Genomic DNA, 22,227 nt, shown 5'->3' on the forward strand with positions numbered 1-22,227 from the left:
GTCCGTTCTCCCCCCCCCCCCCCCCCCCCCCCCCCCCCCCCCCCCCCCCCCCCCCCCCAGGTACGCCATTCCTCCGGAACACGGGAAGAGGCTGGAGCGCTTGGCCACAGGTAACACCTCTCTCCCGCTCAAAATGCAGCCCTCACCCTCACCATCGATAATCTACAGGTCAGAGTTCAGTCACATGACCTGCCCAGAGCCTCTTTACCCATTGTGAGAGTCAGATTTGCCTCTTATGTTGTGTCAGTAACAATTATATGCAATAGTGGCTTGACAATAAAACATTTGACAGTCACACCCTCCACATCACCATGACCATTTAAGAAAAATCAAAGTGTCTAGTAATTGTTCAACATCAATGTACTCTGGACATGCATTGTGTCTAATATTGCCTCGCAGACATGATTGTGTTTATTGCCTGCTTAAGTTGAAAGGAAAGACCGTATGGATTTAAACTTTTTGTTTGAGTTCTCTGACTTTTGACAGATGGTAATAGTTGTTTGCAAGTGTCACGCATGTTTGTTCTGAATCAGTGTCGCTCCTGGCATTGATAACAGAAATTATGGATGACATTGTAATTTGTAAGCGTTCGATAAGCATCATTTTTGATGTGCCTAGTAAAAACAGATTTGAACATTGGCATGGATCGATATCACAAAGTGCTTTTCAATGTGAAAACAAATTTCAGCTTTTTTACGCCATCGGTCCCTGCGTAAGGACGCTCGGGTTTGTTAACAGCTAATTGTACGTCTCAGTCTGTTTTGTATATTATACAAACTTTCTGGCCAAATTCATGAGTGTATGCCAAACCCGCCCCAAAAATAAATGACAAAAAAGTGGCAGAGATAAAGCATCTTTCAGGGTTTGGATTCCTGGAGGAAGTTGGGAGAGTCTCACATGCATGTGAGTGTGATTGTTCCACGATCAGTGTTAGCATGGGATCAGTGATCAGTGATCAGTGCTGATGAATGGAGCTGTTGACGGGCAGCTCAGTGCATTGAGACTGGTTAAGTCTGGGGCTCTCTCCTGGCCAGGGTAGTGATGAGGCTTGGTGATCACGCTTCCCTCTCGCTGGATTCTCTCGTGGCGTTCGTGGCCGCTTGGGATCGAGCCGGCTGAAACGCGCCGCGCGGTTCCGCGCGCTGGGGTAGCAGGCGGCTGCAGGAAGCCTCTTCTGCGGACGGTTCCGGAAGGAACGTCCCATGTGGATGATGTCATCTGGCGGCGCCCGGTGGGGGAGGAGCTTTCTCACGGCGGGCTGCGCCGTCCGTCCGTGTGTCGTCTGCGGCCGCGTGGAGCGTAGAGAAGCGGGTCTGGCTTCGGCGCGCGGTCGGACAAACGTCGCGGCGATGTTTCTATGGCGACGCCTCGGCGTCCTCCCGGGAAGGGAATGGTCCGCTATTTATTTATTTATTTATTTATTTATTTATTTATTAGTTCATTTTCGCTCGCCTCCAGCTTCTGTTTCACTTTCTCCGCTGTCATCCTTTCTTCGGCTGACCGGGGTGATCTGTCTGAGAGGGGGCTGTGATGGTTGGATGGCCACCACCTGTTCCTTTGGTGGGAGATCTGGGGAGACGGACAGGAGGCCTAACAGCCTGGTGATTCACAGACTCTCACAGCAAGGAATCCGTTTAATCACCCCCCCCCCCCCCCCCCCACCCCTAACCCTAACCCTAACCCAACCCCCCCCCTTAATAAAATGCAGGTTTGCATAAGCAAAAACAGGCATGACAGAAATATTCAGAACATATATATTAAGAGCAGTGTAATGGACCCTGGTGTCCATTAGTGTCTCCGAATCTATCCAAAATGTCTAAATTGTGCATTGCTGTGCATCATAACAGGATCATATATTTCAGTATAAATCCACTGTATAGTGACACTTGACAAGTATAGCCCATGGAGATTCAAATACTCCACATTATCTGCAATAATATTACAATAAAATAATATTCCAACTGCAGAAAAATGTTGACGATATTAGGGCTTTGTGGAAAATCGCTGCATCGACACCTACAGCTCAGAAACCATTCAAATAGTGCGCCTTGCACACCTAACATTAGTGGAAATAAGGTATCAGTTTTCAAAAGTGTAGCAACGGCTTTAAGTCCCGAAGCAGCGAGATCAGACTATTTTCACGTTGCAACACGGCTAATTACGTATTTAAAAACGATAAACAAATCATATTTTCCGTCACGATATCCGCTATTATTTTTAAAAAAGCTCGCGTTGCGGCTGCGCGGAATAAATTCGATTGGACGGGAGAAATATGAGCGGTGATTGCGGGTTGTCGGGGTCAGTCAGCCGCGTGATGTACGGCGCGGCGGCCGACGGCGGGGGAACAGCGGGGGGAACGGCGGGCTATCTCCCATTATCTTGTCCCCGCGTTGTAATTATCGCGCCTTTCCTTTCACGCTCCGGCGCCTCCGTCTCCCCCCCCCCCCCCCCCCGCCCGCCGCTCCGCTGATCGACTGCGCCACAGACAGATACCGCGCGTGAGCGGCGTCGGACGCGCCTCTCATAACTGCGCTGTTGTGATGTTTTCTCCCGTCCGCCGGCGGGGTCTGCCAGCTCCTCCGCCCCCTCTCTCGCCCTCCTCTCTCCTCTCTCCCTCTACCTGCATAGTAGCGGAGGTGTACCCATAATGCACTGCTGTAGCAGACTGGCTCCTCTCCCTCTGTCTCTGCTTAGTGGAGGTGTACCCATAATGCACTGCTGTAGCAGACTGGCTCCTCTCTCTCTGTCTCTGCTTAGCGGAGGTGTACCCATAATGCACTGCTGTAGCAGACTGGCTCCTCTCCCCCTATCTCTACTAAGCAGAGGCATACCCACAATGCACTGCTGTAGCAGACAGGCTCCTCTCCCACTGTCTCTGCTTAGCGGAGGTGTACCCATAATGCACTGCTGTAGCAGACTGGCTCCTCTCCCCCTATCTCTACTAAGCAGAGGCGCACCCATAATGCACTGCTGTAGCAGACTGGCTCCTCTCCCTCTATCTCTGCTTAGTGGAGGTGTACCCACAATGCACAGCTGCAGCAGACTGGCTCCTCTCCCACTGTCTCTGCTAAGCAGAGGTGTACCCACAATGCACAGCTGCAGCAAATTGGCTCCTCTCCCTCTGTCTCTGCTTAGCGGAGGTGTACCCATAATGCCCTGCTGTAGCAGACTGGCTCCCCTCTCCCGCCAGCCCTGTGCTGCTCTTGTGAGACTCACGTCCTTTGGAGGCAGACTTGAGTGATACACCCTGTCAGCACGAGAGTTCATCAGCGGTGACAGAGAGCCGCATCGATCGCACGGGACCGAGGCTCCGCCGGTAATGCATTGAATCCACCCCCCCCCCCCCCAAACCCCCCCGCCCCTACACCCTCTCCCCTGATAAGGCCTTCAGCTCGCTCACCCCCCAGCCGCCCCCCCCCACCGTGTCCAACACACTCTGACAGCTCGCAGTGCGCAAAATGGCACCGAACTCCAGAGGACGGGGATACTTCCAATCAAGCTCGGCTGATGGATCTCGGCTAAATTGATTGACGCGTCAGTGGGGAAAAACTGAAAGGGAATGGTGGCTCCTGATGGAATCCTTGACATTTGTTTTTTTTTTCTCTCTCTCTCCCCGGAATACCTGTACTTACTTCGGCCTTGAGAAACTGTCCCCGCCGTAAAATGTCCGGTGTTCCATCAACCTTGATCACCGGCAGATCAGTGCGAGTGAGTGGTACTGCACAAAAAAAAAGAGTCACCTCAGTTTCGGCGCATTACAGAAATGTTCCGGAACGTTCCGACGTGTAAGATCGCTCACGTTTAATTCCGGCCTCTGTTCGACCTTACCGAAATGTGTTAACGCTAAGCGATAACGGTCACCGGTTTTTTTATTTGAATTTTGCGCACAACGCTAAGAGTTAGACGGAGCTAAGGAAAAAAATGTTCGAAAATGTAGTGCCGTAGAACAATGGAGAAAAAAAAGGTGTTTGAATACGCAATTCAGAGTTATGCTGGAAGCCGATTGTGGCGAGGCTTCCATAGGTGGTGCTGTAAGCGGGTCTGTTGTAGATTTCTGCCACATGTTTGGTGCCGGCTCATTAATAACACGCTGCGCGGTCCTGCTGAGGCCTCAGCCACCTTTTCAGCGGGTGCTGTGGCGATGTCAGCCTAAACAATTGGAAATATGCTAAACACTTCGCCAAAACAAATGGGAGGATTCAGCTTCGAGATTAGTCCTCAAGAGGCAATGTCAAAAATAATGTGAAACCAAAACCAGGAAAGCTGAAAAGGAAACTAATTGGAATGCTTTAATCTTTTAGCCAAGAGCTTTACCTATAATGGTTATAATCTACAATATTTAATATTTTAAAAAGTAATGTAATTTTTCTTCCTTGATGTCTTGAGGGGGAGTGATAGAAACAGAAACAGAAAAAAAAATGATAAATAATAAATTAATCTGCGGTTGTTCGTGACTCCTTACAGGGAGCGTTCAGAACATGATTCAAACTGGGAAATGTACGATTCCAAATTATTTCACAGTCCAGGAAAAACTGCCACAATACTCAATAGCAGTTGAGTTCAGCGATTGGAGAGTGAAGCAGTTACCCTGTAATGGGTGGTGCTTACATCATATTAAGTAGCATACAATGCTGTGATTGACTAAATGCTTGGATTGTATGAACCCATGAGGTGTGCTATCGCCGAGTGAAATTGATGAGTCACTGTTGATGATATTTGAGTTGCCCCACCCATTTTGGATTTCGGGAAGTCTCGTTCCCAGCACCAGCACAGCCACGGCGTTCAAACCTTTAAAGTTTGTTCTAGAAGAAAGACATTCTCCCTGCTATTGATTTGTTTCTTAACCTTACAAGGTGCCCTGGGGAGAATTGGTCAAAACCAGAGGGGGAAAAAGTGTGAAGAAGTGTGGTATCCATTAATACTCCTTTTTGTCTGGCCAGCAGCTCAGACTGTATCTATCTGTCATCTGTGCACTTCCTTTTCATCCAGAGACATCAGGGGTGAAAAATCTTCTGACTCAAAGTGAGTCGTACTGCTGGGAAAGACGGAAGTTTCTGGTAGGCAAAGGAAGTGCTGTTGAGCATCAGACGAGCTTATTCCCCTGGGCCACAGGCCAAGGCATTGGCACCCACATCAGAGCGAATGTGCCCGCGGAAAAGAAAAGCCTGGAAGTTTCCATTCTCAGCCAAATGAAGAAGAGACCGTGAAGGATTAGAGACCACTGTCGAGAGAATTACTAAAGAAAAGGACGATAAACTAGTGAAGCGCGAGATTTTACTTTCAAGGGATTGCAGAGTGCCTTTTTAACCTCAGAAGATGCATCCTCAAGCGCAAAGATGCAATTAAGGCCAGTTTTGAAAAGCCAAAGTTTTATGACTACGGATGCGTTCATTACATACCCAGAGTTTGTGTACTTTTGAATAGTCTGCTTCTCTTTGGGGTTGTGCATCTTAATCCCCCAGAGATCAACAGCTTCTTGATACTAAAGAACTATAACTTTTTCTTTTCAACCTATTCCGACCTTCCTTCTTATCTCTTTTGCTTTACTCCGTTTTTACCAACAAAAAAAAAGTTGATGAGAAAATGATAACTAATTGGAGGAGAACCCCCCCGCAAAACTTTTTGTTTCTGCTCTTGTCGGACGGAAGTCGTGGCAGCCGTGCTATTTTCGAAGGCGCAGATGTTGGGGTCGCGGTCCGTAATGGGCGGGGTCAGGTGCTTGAAGCAGGAAGTTAATAGGTAAGGCGGCCGAGGCAGCTGTTTGGCTGTCTGCGACTCTCGGCCATGTGCTCGGTGTCGCGCACTGTCTGGGTGACGGCGGGAAGAAAGGCGTCTCATTGGGCGAGACGAACGCCGTCATCGTTCCGCCGAGATTTTTTTTTTTATAGCGACGGTCTCTCTGGTGTTTTCCGTGATTTCTGCTGTCCTGACCTCAACATCTGCTTCACAGGGGACGATCCGTACTGTCATGGTGATCGTGTCTATCGCATGGTTCCTTCTGTCATTGCCATATAATTAATTGTATTGAAATTATATGTATTAATATATAAGAATCTTCAAAGGACCATGGTTACAGACTTTCGACTTATCTGTATCATGTAATGAGGTTTTCTTTCCGGGGAATGAAATTTCTGACCATATCTTACAGGTGAAAGTTCAGCCACTAAATACTTCACTTCCCTGTCTCTCGGTCATTTCCGCCATGTTGGAAATCTCTGGCAGGTTTCAGTGTGGCTCTCATCCCAAGAATGGGTTCAGAGGTGATTAATAAAGCTTCCATGCGATTATTAAGTAGATATCTCAGTTATTAATATGAAAGACAATGCTGCCAAGGAGGTGCTTTTGAATCGTATCCCAGAAGCCTTATCTGCGTCTTATGAGGCTGGAACCCTGACCTCAGGTTTCAGAATAAACCCTATTAAGATTCCGACACAATGGCTGCCGTTGTCTGAAATCACACGGCCTTTCTTTTGCGTGCTTTTCAATTACCCCCCCCCCCCCGTTCCAGGGGTGATCCGCGCCAGCGAAGACGATCGCACGCGGGGTACAAAGCCGTATCTTGCTTGGATAAGGCACAATCTTCGCTCTGACTCTGACTTCAATGGAAATGCTAATTATTGGAATGTAAAAAAAAAAAAAGAAAAAGAAGACAAGTCTCATCTTATCTCTTCAGTCATCTGGGTAGGGTGGCCAGATGTCCGTGAGAGGCTTTGATCATGAAGTACTGCACTAACAGAGAGAGAGTCTTTGACCATGTAGTACTGTACTAACTGAGAGAGAGGTTTTGACCATGTAGTACTGTACTAACAGAGAGAGAGTCTTTGACTGTGTAGTACTGTACTAACAGAGAGAGAGGTTTGACCATGTAGTACTGTACTACGAGAGTAAGAAGATTTGATCATGTGGTGCTGTACTCAGAGTGAGTAAGATGTTGTGACCATGTCGTACTATACTAAGAAAGAGTGAGGAGCTTTCACTATGTAGTACTGTACTAAGAGAGTGAGAGGCTCTGACCATGTAATACTGTACTAAAAAGGAACTACCAATCACACACTGACCGAAGGACCCGTATGGAAAATGCATTTGTGCACACATTCTTTTTATCTTCCTCCTTTTTCTTTCTTCTGTTGGTCTTGGAAAATGCAAGGGGAGGCTGGAAAATAAAGTGGGTTGGGACTGATTGAGTTCTTAATGTTAAACTGTCCACACTGCCTATTTGCGGGCAATTATGAACGCTTTCTCGCCCACATCAATAACGCGGAGCGCGGCGGTAAAAGAGATTTCTAATTGCGCTGGTTAAAAGGGAAGACACACGGAGCAGACAGGCAGGCCCCAGCCTGCCGAAGGCATTGGGCTGAATGTTAATGGGGGGGGGGGGGGGGATTACGGGGGGTTGAACAGATTCGGTGGGCCCTCCCCGAGGGGGTCCTCAAATTTGCGGGGAACATGCCGAGGCTCCAGTGAAAGTTAATGAAGCTCCCGGGTCTCCTCCGGGGGTAACGGACAGGACGTTTTGGGTGGCTAGCCCCCCCCCCCCCCCCCCCCCCCCCACCGCAGGACGCTCGGTTGGAGGCGGTCGCTAGCAGACAACGCCCGCGTTCCGCTAGCCAGTTGGTGGAGAATGTGGGAAAACCGGACAGGATTTTCCTCTGCCCATTATTCGGTCTTCTGAGGTGCAGGGTGCAGGCATGCCAATCCTGGCCCTGCGTCTGCTTGATATTAGGTGGCCTGCAGTGAATTATGGGTACCGTAGTTTGTTGTGTGAGGCATCCACATTATGCAAAATGCAGAAACGACAAATCAGCTCTGGCTGATTTAATTTGCTAGCACTTTTAATCAGGGGCATTGCTTTATGCATTTAACAAAGAAAATATGTCTGAATGCTTTATACCTGCTCATATATTATGTGATATAATTTCAAGTGTAGGCAGCAAGGTACTTAGAAGAGAGTGCGCTATTCATTAGATGAGGGGAAAAACATATCCCAAAATGAAGATGGAAATAGTTGGGTTGCTATTCTTCCACTTGGGGCCACTCTTTATGGATGAAGGAGAATCAGGGGTTGAAAAAACAATCCGTTTGGTACACCCCTTGACATACAGTATTTACATTGAAAGCAGTTTGAATGCGTTTATTTAATTGTAGCACTTTTATTTCCCTCCTCAGGTTTCTTCCCAAACAGCTCCAAGAGCTGCGAAGCCTTCCTGCGCCACAAGATGACGCTGATCTCGCCCTCCATCCTGAAGAAGTACAGCATCCCCTTCGACAAGGTGCGGTGCCCCTCCCGGATCCATCCGCACTCGGCCCCTGAGCTCTGGAGCTGTGGCCAGGAGCCGCTCGCGTGGAACTAATTTTTTACGGTGCTTCGGGGGCACGGGGGACCTTCTGCGGGTGTGCGCCGCGCGGGGCTCGTGTCGGCCCAGAGTCCGGAAGAGCGCCCTCAAATCGCCCAGCTGCGGATCCAGGCCGAGAAATTACAGACAGGGGAGCGGAGAGATGACAATGACAAACCTCTCTCCTCTCCCCTCCTCTCCTCCCCTCTCCTCTCCTCTCCTCTCCTCTCCACTCCTCTCCTCTCCTCTCCTCTCCTTTCCACTCCTCTCCACTCCTCTCCGCTCCTCTTCTCTTCTCTCCTCTCCTCACCTCTCCTCTCCTCTCCACTCCTCTTCTCTCTCATCTTCTTCTCTCCTCTCCTCTCCTCTCCTCTCCTCTCCTCTTCTCTCCCATCTTCTTCTCTCCTCTTCTCTCCTCTCCTTTCCACTCCTCTCTGCTCCTCTCCTCTTCTCTTCTCTCCTCTCCTCACCTCTCCTCTCCTCTCCACTCCTCTTCTCTCTCATCTTCTTCTCTCCTCTTCTCTTCTCTCCTTTCCTCTTCTCTCCCATCTTCTTCTCTCCTCTCCTCTCCTCTCCTCTCCTCTTCTCTCCCATCTTCTTCTCTCCTCTTCTCTCCTCTCCTTTCCACTCCTCTCTTCTCCTCTCCCCTCCTCTCCTCTCCTTTCCTATCCTCTCCTCTCTGTTCTTCAGTTTGTTTTAGTGTAATTTAGGTGTCTCAACATTAGTGCTGTGTGTGTGTTTTGTCAAGTGTGCTACCCACACACAGCTCTTATATGCCCTCTCGCGTACACACACAAGCACGTGCACACACACGCACACACACACACACACACACACACACACACAGACACACCTGCCACATGCAGCTGTCAGTTACTCCGGTGGTTTACAGACTGGCATGCAATTAGACGCAGGCTCACGCACTGCCCCGCTCCACTAATGAATTTCATCAGCCATTGATCAAAGTCACGACTGCACTCCAGCCCAAAATTACCCAATTAACGTTTTTTTTTCTTTTTATCAAAGTGCATTTTTCCCCCCTTTTTTTGTAAGTCCCAATGAGTAAATCTGTAAACAGCCAGTACCAGTGGGAACATAAATATGCCACTGTGAAAAATGCAGTTTTATGTTTTTTTAGATAATCTAGTTCTGCTATATATTGCACAAGAGAATAAGAGTTTCCTAATATGTTTTGACGTAATATACAGTGCCCTTAATGCCCAAAACTGTTCACACCCGTGATAAAGAGGTGCAAAGAAGGCTGTATAATGTAAACAATACAGGTTCTGTGATATTTTTTTATGCTGAGAAATGGGAAAATTGTATTCTTTTATACTCACACAAATTGTTCAGGAAAAAAAAAAGATTTTTGTTCAGCGGCGTTCTTTGCTTATCTTTATCGAGCGCGCGGACGGTTTCAAAGGGCAGCGCGCGGGCCGAGCCCAAATTGCTAGCCGGGGTTTTTTTTTTTCTCGGCTGTGTCTTTTTACATAACGAATCAATGATGGTGTCGGCGCGTGGCGCGAAAGACCACAATGCATCAGTGGCTGGGGAAAAAAAACCAAAAAGCGATGATATACGGACCCCCTGGAGCCCGTGGGTCATCGGTACCGCTGCTCCGCGGAGGCTGAACGAGGCAGACGCTCACATCTCACGCCGGTGCCCTGGCGTTGTGTTGCGTAGCGAGTCACTCTGGATAAGAGCGTCTGGTAACGCGGGGTAATGTATGGCCCTGTCTCCGTCGATCGTGTTTTAGGGGCCGACTGCAGACGAGCTGATAAAAAAATGTGATGGGTCCCCGTCGTCGCTCAAGTCTGTCTGTGACATGGACCGGGACGGACCGACCGGCTTTTACCGCCTCGAACGCACCCGCCTGGAAGGTCGCGTCGTCCCGTGATATAAAACGTGTGGGCGCGGTTCGTTTAGCGAGCGGCGGATCAGATCCGCCCTAACTACCCAGAGTTCCAGGGGACGCGGCCCACCGAGTTGATGCATGAGCCCGTTCAACGGTCCGTTTCGATTCGCCGGTTCATTTTTAACCGGAGACAACTGTGGAAAGTGACGTGTCAGCAGTGATGGCTCTGTAGCCCCGCCCCTTTCAGATGAACTTCGGTTTGCCGTGGATACGGTTGCCGAGCCCGTCTGACTGAGCCTGTCCAGTCTGGTTAAGACCGGCCGCGGGCGGGACGGGGGAGGTGAGGCGTGAGAAAGCGGATCTCTGACAGACCCGACCTGTGTGAAACTTTCTCCTCAGAACGTTGGCCTCCGGGAGGCAGGCCAGAGCTGAGCCCTTAGGACAGGGGCGATCGACTCCGGTCCTGGAGGGGAGGTCTGCGTCCTGCTTTTTGTTCCAACCAATTGCCTTAGTTTGACTTTTCTGACTGCTCTAGACACGATGCTGATTGACTCCTGTACTTGAGCACGGTAAAATCTTATGGATAAACTTGCCAGCTGCGGCTGGCTTTAGCTGGTGCTTGTACAGATCAGATCAAGACATGATTGAGCCAATTAAATAATTAAGAGCAGAAGTTGGCGCAAAATCCTGAAAAGGATTTGCCCTTGTCGTGCGCCCCTGCCTTAGTATCAGGGGAACTCTGATTTGGGGAGCGTGTTTTGTCTGAAGCACACGCTGTAGCCTGCCCACTCCCAGTCGCCCCTGGTTACGGCAGAAGCGGACACGAGAAGATCTCGGTGGGACCCTTTCCACGAGAGCGGCACGCTCGTCCGAATGAATGTGTCGGCGGCGCTCTTGAAGCCCGGTGATTTATGGGAAGGCTGGGCCGAGCGGCGTGATGAACGAGCAGGGGCCTGTCGACATTGCCGCGGGAACGTCCTTGATTTGATTCGCTTATTTATTTATTTATTTATTTATTTCAACACGTTTTACGCTGTATGTAAAATCAAACGTTACTCTTCGCGTTTTATTAAAAAAATATATATTTCTCCGGGTTTGTGCAGCAGCGCAGCCTAGACGAGCAAAAAAAAAAACACCAGCCGCTTCTCTGCTCGAAGCTTATCTTTTCTCTGACTTTTTTATTATTATTATAATAATATTTTTTTTTCTTTGTGCGTGCCCCCGGGGCGCTGGAGCCCCCCCCCCCCCGCCGCTGTTCAGGAGATAATTAAGTAGCGCTTGTATCTGATCGCCGCGCCGGCGGGAGCCGCTGAGCCCGACCCACTCCCCGCCGCCCCAAACGTCAGCGCGGGTTAGCCGGCTCCCGGTTTTAGCCTCGCTTAATTGCGTTATGATATTGTGGGTTACTCCGGGATGGGGGGGGGCAGGGGGGGCGGTGGGGGGTGAGGCGCTGGGGGGGTGGGGGGGTGCTGATTTAAAGAGGGGGGTTGACTGGCGGTTGTGGGGGCGGGGGGGGTGGATGAGGAGCGCTACGCCGCAGAGCTCTGTGTTCAAGGGCAGGCTGACTCCGTTCTCCCCGCTCGCTCCGCGCGTGATTATCCGCGCGCTAACCGCTCCTCCGCGCACCGCGGCGAGGGGCTCGGAACGCAGGGACGGGACGTTACTGGGACAGTGCCTCTGGGATACCCCGCGCCCCCCCCCCCCTTTTTTTTATTTTCTCTCCTTTTCATCTTACATCATGAAAGGAGAGAAAATAAAAAGGAAAAAAAAAAAGGAAGAAAAAAATGTCTTTCTTGTTGATTGTGTGTACAGTACACATCGTGCAGGGAATTCCCTGAGGTTTGCTTGTGACTGCTTTTTCAGGGTGCGGTGCCTGCCTCGGGGAGAGATTGGGGTTCTGAGTAGAGGGCATTGCATCGAGTTATCTCCTGATGGCCCAAGAGTGAGAGCAGTCCGTCTACGTCACACCGAGGAGGAGGAACGGAGTTCCTGTTAGCGACAGAGCTGATATCGACAGGCTAAATTTTTTAAAATGTAGTGTAGGGGTTCATAAACCCCGTAATGGGCGGAGTCTGAGCTGTCAGTCGACGCCCTGTTGGAGCCGGTTAAATGCGGGCCTTTTCCTTTCCCTGGCAGGACAGAAACGGTGGGCTGGGGTCAGTGAGTCACCGGTGACAGACGCTAGCTCTGCCTATTTTTGGGGAGATGGCGCCTCGTTCTCTCAACTTCCTGCCGGAGACCTTGGCGGGTATCGCAGCTTGAGTGCGGCCATGAGGCTCAGGGTCCGGGTTGGGGGGGGGAACGGGGGGGTGGAATGGGTGGGTTTGGCCATCTGGTGAGGGCGGAGCTGCACTGAACCTAAGAGAAGAGGGCCCCTTCACACTGACACTTCCAGCTCCAGCTGGTGAGGGGCGGGGTTAAGGGCCCTGGGGGGTGGGGCAGAGGAGCGGGGAGATGGGGGGGGGGGGGTAGGCTGTGGGGTAGGACTGATAAGGGTAGGGCTGGAGATCAGTTGCAACCTCATCACAGCGACACCTGTCTGAAGGTGCACACACACGCTCACACACACACACGCATAGATACACACAGACTCATGTATACACACATACACACACACACACACATACCACACACATATATCTGCATCAGAGACACACACTCTGAGACACATACACACACGCACAGAAACACAGAGACTCACATATACACACACACACACACACATACCACACAGATATATCTGCATGAAGTCCTGCATGACTGCAGCGCCAGGCTTTTGTCCTGTTTGGTGTCCTTCTGCGTCTTGTTCCCGGCTCAAAGAAAGGTTAAACTCTCCTGCGCACACGCTCAGCCTGTTATGAACACAGAAAGCGTATTTTTTGATGTGTTAAGCCTTTTTCCAGACAGTCCGATAAGCAGCGTTGGGGAGAGATGGCTATCGGGCTCAGTAATTAGATTGAGCAGCTCCGAGCCCGGGTTCGAGTATGGGCGGGGGAGGGCGGGGGGGGGGGGGGGGGGGATGGGACATCGACGGAGGGCTTTCAGGCTGCAGAGTAACACTGGATTAATTCACTTCTGAATTTGGGATCATTGTTTATCTGATGAGTGAAACTGAACCGGTGTACAAAAGATGTGATTAACGCATAAATACTAAAAGATTTCATAATCATTTATTTATGCTGGTATTGCACAGTCGTTTGAAAGAAAATTACATTGTTGATTTGTTGTTTGGTCCCAAAAATTACAAAAGAATCTTGTTTTGGTCACTTCCTGTTTCTAGATCATCTGGCTTCTGAGAAACAATTGAATGCATATTAAAAATACATTTCCAGATTTTTATTTTATAATTCCAGAGTGAAATGAAAGATGATACCATTTGTTGATTGATTGATTTATTTTTTTTTAAATTATTTTTTCTTTTTTCCTGTTTGTGGGCTGTTTTTGTTTGAACTTTGACCTCTGTACTCAGAAACCTTCTTCGTGTTTTTAATGTTTCAGATCACCCAGGAGGCCGGTGAGTTCATGATCACCTTTCCCTACGGCTACCACGCCGGATTCAACCACGGCTTCAACTGCGCCGAGTCCACCAACTTCGCCAGCATCCGGTGGATCGATTACGGGAAAGTCGCCAAGCAGGTGAGCGTACCGGCTGGACAGAGTCACTCCGGTTCACACCGGTTTGGGAAAGCAGTACGCGGTCCCACTTTACCTTATCTGGTCATAGTATTTACTTGTTTACTCTGGAACTACAGTACAAAGTACTGTGTGCATGCTCGTGATTACATTGTAATTACAATGGCACAACTATATTTCAGTTGTTGTCTGTACTGCAGTCAAAACATTACGTTTTTCCAAGGTTACAAATGTAATTTGTCCTTTTCCTCACGATTATATAGACCTGTTAATTCCAAATGTTACAAAACAGATGTTTTGCATGTGTAAGTAAAATACAATATATGTCCAGTGTAGTTACATTAGTTACCTCTGTAATTACTGTGTAATTACACATGTATTAGCGCCACTGAATGTGAAATGGGACCCAGAACACTGCTGGATCTGCATTCCTGCCGCACACAGAAACCCTGTGACTGGGGGGTGGGGGCTCTTGCGTCTAAATGAGCGGAGCTGTTCTGCACTTTCAGCGGGTGGCGTGGCGTGGTGTGGTTCAGCCGTACTGTGCATCACACCGGCTCTCACAGGCCACACGCGTCCCTGTCGCTCGCCCGCGTGCCTAGCCCGGTCTTTACATACTCAATAAGCCTTGAACCTGAGCTGCCACCTCATTTGGGGGCAAGCGACAGCGCCCGCGCCCCCCCCCCCCCCCCCCCCCACTCCCCTTGCCGCCCCCAGTTCTGATTAAAGTCAAGGTAAATTATCGAACGTGTGACAGATGGGTTCTCTGTTCGTTATTATTTCTGAGCCTGCCGGATGTCTCTTCAGAGCAGTGTTGATGAGCCTGTGCGTGTGTGTGTGTGTGTGTGTGTGTGTGTGTGTGTGTGTGCGTGCGTGTGTGTGCGCTTGGATCTGTGTTCATTGAATGGTTTCAGGCCATCATGATAAACAGTAATAAAGGAGAAAATTAAAAGAACACAGACTAAAAGACAAACTGATAAACAGATACAGAGAGCAAGAGTTGTCGAAGTGGAAACCAGTGGGTGTGGATGTCCTGGCTTGATTTACTACTGGATGCTCTGTGGTCATGCGTAGCCTAGATGCTCCTGATGTGTTCTTATGTTCTTAAGTGCTCCGTCATTGGACAACTGCATGCATGTAGAGGCAGTGCTGGTGCTCTCTAGATTGCAGGTAAATGGCAGACCTTGATGGTCATTGTGTATTGTTATGCTTTAATGTCCCTTGGTGTGGTTTATTATAAAAGAAATGCTTCAGTTCTGCTTGTCACAGTGACAGTCCTGCTCCAGGCCAGTGAATGCGTGACTGCATGGTTGGGGGGGGGGGGGGGGGGGGCATGGCATAGATTCCCCAGGTACAGGCGGCCAATCAGAGAAGGGATGCGGGTGAAGCAGCTGATCCATTAGACGTTTGTTTTACTTCCTTGTCCCCAAACGGCTTCGTCTCTCCGTTTTGTTGTCCCGTGGTGGATGGTGGGAAAGGCCGCGAGTCTTCCTCCTTCTCCGCCGCGTTCTGTTCTTTCAGTCGAGCCTCGTTTCCTCTCTCTGTCTCTCTCTCTCTCTCTCTCTCTCTCGGCGGCAGCTGTTGGCTTTCCTTTGCCAGCTTCTTTCTCTGGCGGCTTTTTTCTGTCGGTAATTCTCTAAACCCACCTGGCTGGCCGAGATTCAGACGCCGCTTTGTCTGGACGAACGGCGGAAACAAACGGGGCCCTCGCGGGGCCCTCAAGGGGCCCCTGGCCGCGCACGCACACGCCCGTCTTTAATCCCGCCCGCCCCCCCGGGGGACCCCGTCCTTTTGTCCCTCTCCCCCGTTTTGGCGCTGAGTACCCCCGTTTGGAGATAACTGCAGTTGCGACCGGATTTCTGACGGGCTGGTTTTTTGTTTTTGTTTTTCTGTCTCTTTTGGCGCGGGCCGCGCCGGCGCTAGCGGGAGGGGAGTGCGATAAGGGGCTTCTGAAGAGCGTCCCGCGCTAGTCTGCCGGCCGCGGGGCTCTGCGCTTACAGCAAGGGTCCCAAACTCCAGGGCCGCTGTCTCTCCTGGCTTTTGTGATTTTCCTTTCGTGCCAATTTAGGCCTTTGAAACAGGGTGTGTACAGACTCTTTAGCCAATCAGCGTCTTCAATTAAGCACTTAAGAGCAGGAACACATCAGAAACCAACAGACACAGCGGCCCTCCTGGATTTGAGTTTGGGATCCCTGGCTTAAGGGATATTTCACTTTCTTGAGTTCATTTTTTGATGTTGTTTCAGTTTAAATGTTTTAGACTGGCTCGGACAGTTTTTGTAGACAATGAAGAATATTTTGGTGTTTGTGGTTTGAAACAAGACAGTACACTTCTGGTAACTCTAAATCAGTTTGCATTGCGACGTCGGACTGTACCGTGCAGTAATGCGGTCATCTGAAATAAAAGAAACACCTGACATTCTTCAGCCACACTCTTATAAAGGGGAACAGATTGGTGCTCAACAGCCAGGAAGAACAACCCCACGTGAACAAACAAAAGGGATCTTTTAATGAATAAATACGTTTATCGGGTATTATTCTTTCAGATTAGTCACTACTGGAGTTTTACGGTTGTTTTAACCTTTTTTTTGCTTTTTGGTTTGACTTTACGTTGAGGAACAGCTTGGCGCAAGCATCGAAACACCATTCCAGTCAGACTCTGAGGATTTAGGCGGTGGTTACCCATTACATCGGACACTTTCTGACATCGTTTATGTGACTTGCATCGCTCAGGAGCCTCCATAAAGTCACAATGAGTCTTTTAAATGAACCTTTTTAAATGGCATTCTGGGTATTTGGTGAAGCCTTCAAGAGCTCATGCTGTTTGTGTGTTTATTTCATCGCTTGGCGTTTTAACCACACACACACACCTAGCACAAATTGGGGGAAATGTAGAGCCTAAAAGAATAACTCATTTAAGAATAATTTTAAAACTGCCCACCAGTCATTCAGGCATTTCACACTGCTACAGAGTCTGGAACCTCACTGTCCACTGTAACGCAGAAAGATTTGTAAATAACCGATCTTTTTCTTTCCCTGGGTTTTTATGCATTTGTTGATACTACCCTAGAGTTTAACTTCTCTATCCATCAGAATGTTCAAATATTTAAGGTTTTTTTTTCTAAATTTGTAAGAACCAAAACTGGCGTATAACATGTCAGTCACCTTGACAAGTTTACAAGGGATAGCTCCCCATAAAAATGATTGTGACTCATTTTCTTTTTCATAAATGTGACTCCTTTGCCAACCTAGTTTCTCATGAAAACAACATAATTTATGGTTATATTTTATGGTTATTTTTTATTTTTATTTTTTGGCTTTTCAAAGAGATTTTGAAGCAGAACCTTTGGTGGATCTTTCATTCCTTTTAGAATGGGCTTATAAAATCTGAAAACAATATGTCATAGAGAACTATCATTACTGAGTAAAACAAAAGTGTATCTGTTGTGAGAAAGTGAATAAATTACCTTCATTTTAAGGTGAACTCTCTTCAACTTATGATGCATTTCATAAAAACAACACACCACATATGATAGCAGCTGCAACTGGAGAGTCCCGTATTGTAAAGATTTGCAGCAGTAAAATGAATCACAGGCGTTCATTAGTGGACAGAGCACTACGCAGTGAACATTTTGCCCTAAATCGCCTCCGAGCGAGGTAACTTTTCAGAGCGTAAAGTTAAAGTATGATTCATGCACACGGCTGGTCGTTAGCTGTAGGCTACTGCAGCAGCTACACAACAGGTGGCTTAAGTTTCCTCAAACTAGCACTAGCGCCCGTTGCCCTGGAGACATTGTTGAATGCAGCAGACGTACCCTGTGAATGGGCGCCAGAGCTAAAAACAGAGCGGGAGCGGGTGACCCGGGCTCTGGCTGCCATGCGGGCATCTTAAAGCCTTAGCGTGCGGTCCGCTTTACTGCCTGAAGTGGGAGGGGAGGCGTGGGAGATCAATGTGCTTTGAACTTAACAGCTTACCAAGATGGGCCAGGGGGGAGAGGTGGACCTCGCTACTGCTGTCTGTACGGACACCGTGGTCGCCATGGGGCCGAGGCCCCGCTGCAGGCCAGCATCTCCACTGCCACGGTGTCCAGCAGGAGGCGCCCTCTCCACGCACCGCGGTCTCCAGGGCCGAGGCTCCTGCCAAAGGCCCGCGTCTCCTCCGCCGCGGTATCCAGCAGGAGGCGCCCTCTCCATGCGCCGTGGTGTTGGAGGATACCCCCCGGCCCGTTTCTATCCGCCTCCCCGCCTCCGCTCTGATGTCAGCGGTTGGCACGGCGATCTTCCCCGGGCCGCCGTGACTAATCTGCGGCGGCGGGGCCCGCGTGCGCGGTTCCGCTTCGGAGAGCGATTGGTGCCGCGAGGCCTCCCAGGCGCCGCTGCCAGGATGACCATATGTGGAAGAGCAGGTGCAATTTGGATGAGTCTAATGATAAATAACAGCACGAGGAGCCTGCTTAGCTCTCCTGTGCACCTGAGCACAGCGTACGTGTGTTCAGTACAGTGGACTGTGCGTCTGAGCACAGCGTACGTGTGTTCAGTACAGTAGACTGTGCGTCTGAGCACAGCATGCGTGTGTTCAGTAAAGTAGACTGTGTATGCGAGCACAGCGTACATATGTTCAGTAGACTGTGTATTTGAGCACAGCATACGTGTGTACAGTAGACTGTGTGTGCGAGCACGGCATGCGTGTGTTCAGTAAAGTACACTGTGTATGCGAGCACAGCATACATGTGTACAGTAGACTGTGTTTGCGAGCACAGCATACATGTGTTCAGTAGACTGTGTGCGATCACAGACGTACACAGGTTCGATAGACTGTGTGTGAGCACAGTTTACATGGATTCAGTAGACTGTGCATGCCTGCACAGTTTATGTGGGGTCACTAGACTGTGGGTGTGGGGGAACAGCGTGCACGCGGGTTCACAACGCCGGACTGAGTGACGCTGAGTCATGACGCCTGGCCTGCAGCTCGCAAAAACGCTCCACACCTCTGCGCTCCTCTGCTTTTAAACCGATGAGTCAGAGCCAGGAAATCGCCGTGGTTTCCATCAGTGAGTTTGCCCGTTGTAGCCAATGGCGTCATTCAGGGTACGGGCGCTGTGTGTGACACCGGAACAATCGAAAAGGCCCGTTTCCTGCAGGCGTTCCTTCTTCACCCTCCTGATGCCGCTTTTTATTTTAATGTGTGTTGAGTCTGTGAGGCAAAGAAGGGGACAATAAAGTTGAGTTGAATTTAATTATTAATTATGTTTGCATGCTAGGTTGAGATAGGTCAGTGAGGTCTCGTGAACCCTAAGATTATGAATATGATGTACATTGTACACAGTTAACTGCTTCCATAAACAGTGTGTGTGGGACTGCTGCAATTCTTTGCATTATGGTGTATGCTCTAAGGAGCGACTGAAATTAGACGATACGCAGCATACTATGCAATGACAGATTATGGAAGTGTCTGTTATTCAGTGATAGGGATTTGACCAGGTTTACATGCTGTGCTGGCTTTCCAAAAAGCGAATGATTCGACACATACTGCCATATTGAGCTGTTGGCTAGTTAGCAGTAGCTGCATCGCGCGGTAAAGATATTCACATTGCGTGGTGGACAAACGTAAATGTTTGCAGAACACGCCCCGCTTTCTGTGCTGCTTCAGTGTTCGGTAACGTCCTTCCGCCAATGGAGCAGAAGCAGAAAAGTGGGGAGTAAAAAAAGAAAAGAAAAGAAAACTGCGCTCCCTAGATGCCTTAGCCGATTAAAGGCCAATATTTGCCATGTTTGACCTAGCAGGCTAATTGAAAATGTGGCTGCGGCTGTTTCTGCCTTTACAACGTTCGGCAGGGCAGCCTGAAAGTCCTGAGTTTTATGACAGCTGTAAAGCAGAAGTAATACTAATAAAAAAATAAATAAAAAATAAGGGTCTCCTAGGTGGTTCTGACAAAATTAACTCAGGCAGTTAAAGTGCGGGATTTCGGGGACAAATCGGATTTGTCTGCGGCCTGAAACGGTGGAGACAGTATCGTTTTCAGACTAGAGTAGACGAGCTGAAAGAGGACGATGAACAGTAATCATCTGCTACAGGAACTCTGTCCTCACAGTTTAGACCTCCCCCTTCATCTCAGACTCTTAACCTCTCGGTTTCCATGGTGTTGTAAACTCCGCCCATCTTTAGCGTGATTGGTTCAAAGACCCCCCCCCGCCCCCCTCTTCTAGCACAAACCAGGTAATCTTACCCGCGTTGCAGTAAATGTGTGTCTTTGATCGCAGTGATCTACCGCGTATGATGGTTCGAATGACTTCTGCAAGCGTTTTTATTTTGGTGTCTGTTGGTTGACGGTACCGTAAGCACATTTGTCAAAGCGATGATTTTGACTTTGAGGTCAGGCAAGGTGAGCTTCACGCTAGACCCGTTTCCCAGATTCCTCCGATCGCACATTTCCTTAATTGCTTTCATGGTAGATATGGTGTAGGCTCCAGTGAGCCCGGATGAAGAAGGGTTGAAATGACAGTGATTAAAGTGTTAGGTTTCAGGCAGGTGTCCATTAGGCCCTTAATCAAAATCTAAGCAGCATGAAATTGACATTTTCAACTTTTTTTTCTCTGTCGCGCTCCGCACTCTCTCCCGTACGCGATGCTCACCGAACTGAACTGTCATGTATATCCCTTCGCATACGGAAGCTGTGACCTGTGTCTGTGTGATGGTGCTTCTGCTGTGATGATTTCCGTTGACCTTTCTCCAAGCCCCGCCCCCTCCTTAGCGCCCGCGCCTTGTGCCTGACCCTGCAGACGGGATCGCAGAGCGGGAAAAAAGGCGGCTTTTTGAAGCGGGGTGTTGTGGGTCGAGCGTTCTCGCACGCGGGGGCCAGCGCCTGATCGCTAGTCATCAGCGCTGGGGAGGAAAATAAACGGGGGGGAAGACGCGTCGTTGGGATGTTTCCGCTTCCGAAGTTTGCACGGTGTCGTGCGCTGATCGCAGAACGTCGACCCCCCCCCCCCCCCCCCACAGCCCGTCTCATGAGCCCTCTCGCTCTTTCACATGCAACCCCCCTGTTTCTCTAAAACATTTGAGCTTGATTGGTCCATCACCATGTCAATCACAAAATTCTTCCAATCCTCTGTCTTCTCTGCTTCTCTCACCCCTCCTGGTCCAGCCCCCGGATCGATAAAACACTCTGCATGTGGCTTACTCTGGAGGTGAACAGTGGGGGGGGGGGGGGTGGGGTCGGGTGGGGTGATGGGGGTGTTCTCTGCCATTAATTTACCTCCTCTGGTCATAAGTCTGCAATTAGCCCCCCCTCCCCCCTGCCTGCAGTGGAAGTGCTCTCACTCCAGGAGGTTTTCACAGTCAGCAGGGTGGAAGAAAGGAACAGACTACCAGTGTGACACCGCCCCCCATCCCTCCCCCTGCGCCCCATCCCCCGCCCCCCCCACCCCCCGCCTGCATCCCCTCGGTCACCCAGATACAGCGGGGTTGTTTTGATGCAGGATTTGATAGATTTGTTTGCCGCCGCGTTCATTTGCTCCGTATCAGAAAGCCGACAGCCCGGAAAATGAAAATTTGCCTTTTCTGCCTGACTGTTTGGGGTCACATCTGAAGGTGTTCTCCCCACTGTTGCCTTTTCATATTTATGCACTTCCAAACTTTCTCAGCATTCTGGCGCGCGCGGGATGGCGTATTAATGCCCCCTCGCACATTTTTATGGCTTTTTCGGAACCCGTAACGGGGCCGGTGCATTTCTCTCAGGTGACATTTAATTATTTAGTGATCGCGAGAATGCAAAAAAAAAAAAAAAAAAAACGAACAAGAGAAACCTTTATTTCCAGTGTGAGGTTACTGTTTATACCCGGTATTCCTATAGGAATTATGTAACTGCTTGAAAAGAAATTCTGCTTTTCAATAAATTACATAATCTTGATACACATGAACAATGTCAAATGCATAGTGCATGAAAAACTCACTGTCAGCATGAAATTTCACTTTGGGCTGATGATGATTCAATGTATACTGTGGAGGTATTTACCCTATTTGGAGCACTCAGTTTGTGCTTATAGGCTTTTTCAGCACTGCAAGGTCCTTTGTCAATTTGGGATGGGGGGGGGGTACGTAAGGTCCCCCCCGAGGACAGTGATGCCAGCCGCCCCCCTCTTTTCACTCTGCAGCTTAGCTGCACTGTCACTGCGTTGAAGGCGCACCCCTCACGTGCCCTGGCCTGCACCTGCCTGATCCACCACAGGGGGCGCTGTTGTGCTCCATGTCTGAATGAGAGTGAATCTGCTGACTGACTCCCTCACTGGCAGCAGTGTACAGCCCGTTACGGCCCGTCCTGTGGGGCCGCCGCCCATAGGTGGCGCCACCACGGAATTGAGCATTCTTTTTCTTTTTTTAAAGAAAGAAAGGACTGTTTCTCAAGTT

General features: G+C 49.5%; 1 protein-coding gene across 5 annotated transcripts in view; it reads left to right on the top strand.

The window, feature by feature from the left end:
- The window catches only part of LOC118231574 (lysine-specific demethylase 4C-like), a 133,016-nt gene that overhangs the window by 15,039 nt on the left and 95,750 nt on the right, over positions 1 to 22,227 (top strand). For all 5 annotated transcript variants that reach the window (XM_035425503.1, XM_035425505.1, XM_035425504.1 and 2 more), the window contains exons 6-8: positions 61 to 110; positions 8,167 to 8,270; positions 13,687 to 13,824. In XM_035425503.1, the coding sequence (XP_035281394.1) occupies positions 61 to 110; positions 8,167 to 8,270; positions 13,687 to 13,824 (292 nt within the window). The remainder of the gene's footprint in view (positions 1 to 60; positions 111 to 8,166; positions 8,271 to 13,686; positions 13,825 to 22,227) is intronic.

This window comes from Anguilla anguilla, chromosome 7, assembly GCF_013347855.1.
Source record: "Anguilla anguilla isolate fAngAng1 chromosome 7, fAngAng1.pri, whole genome shotgun sequence".
NCBI lineage: Eukaryota > Metazoa > Chordata > Actinopteri > Anguilliformes > Anguillidae > Anguilla > Anguilla anguilla.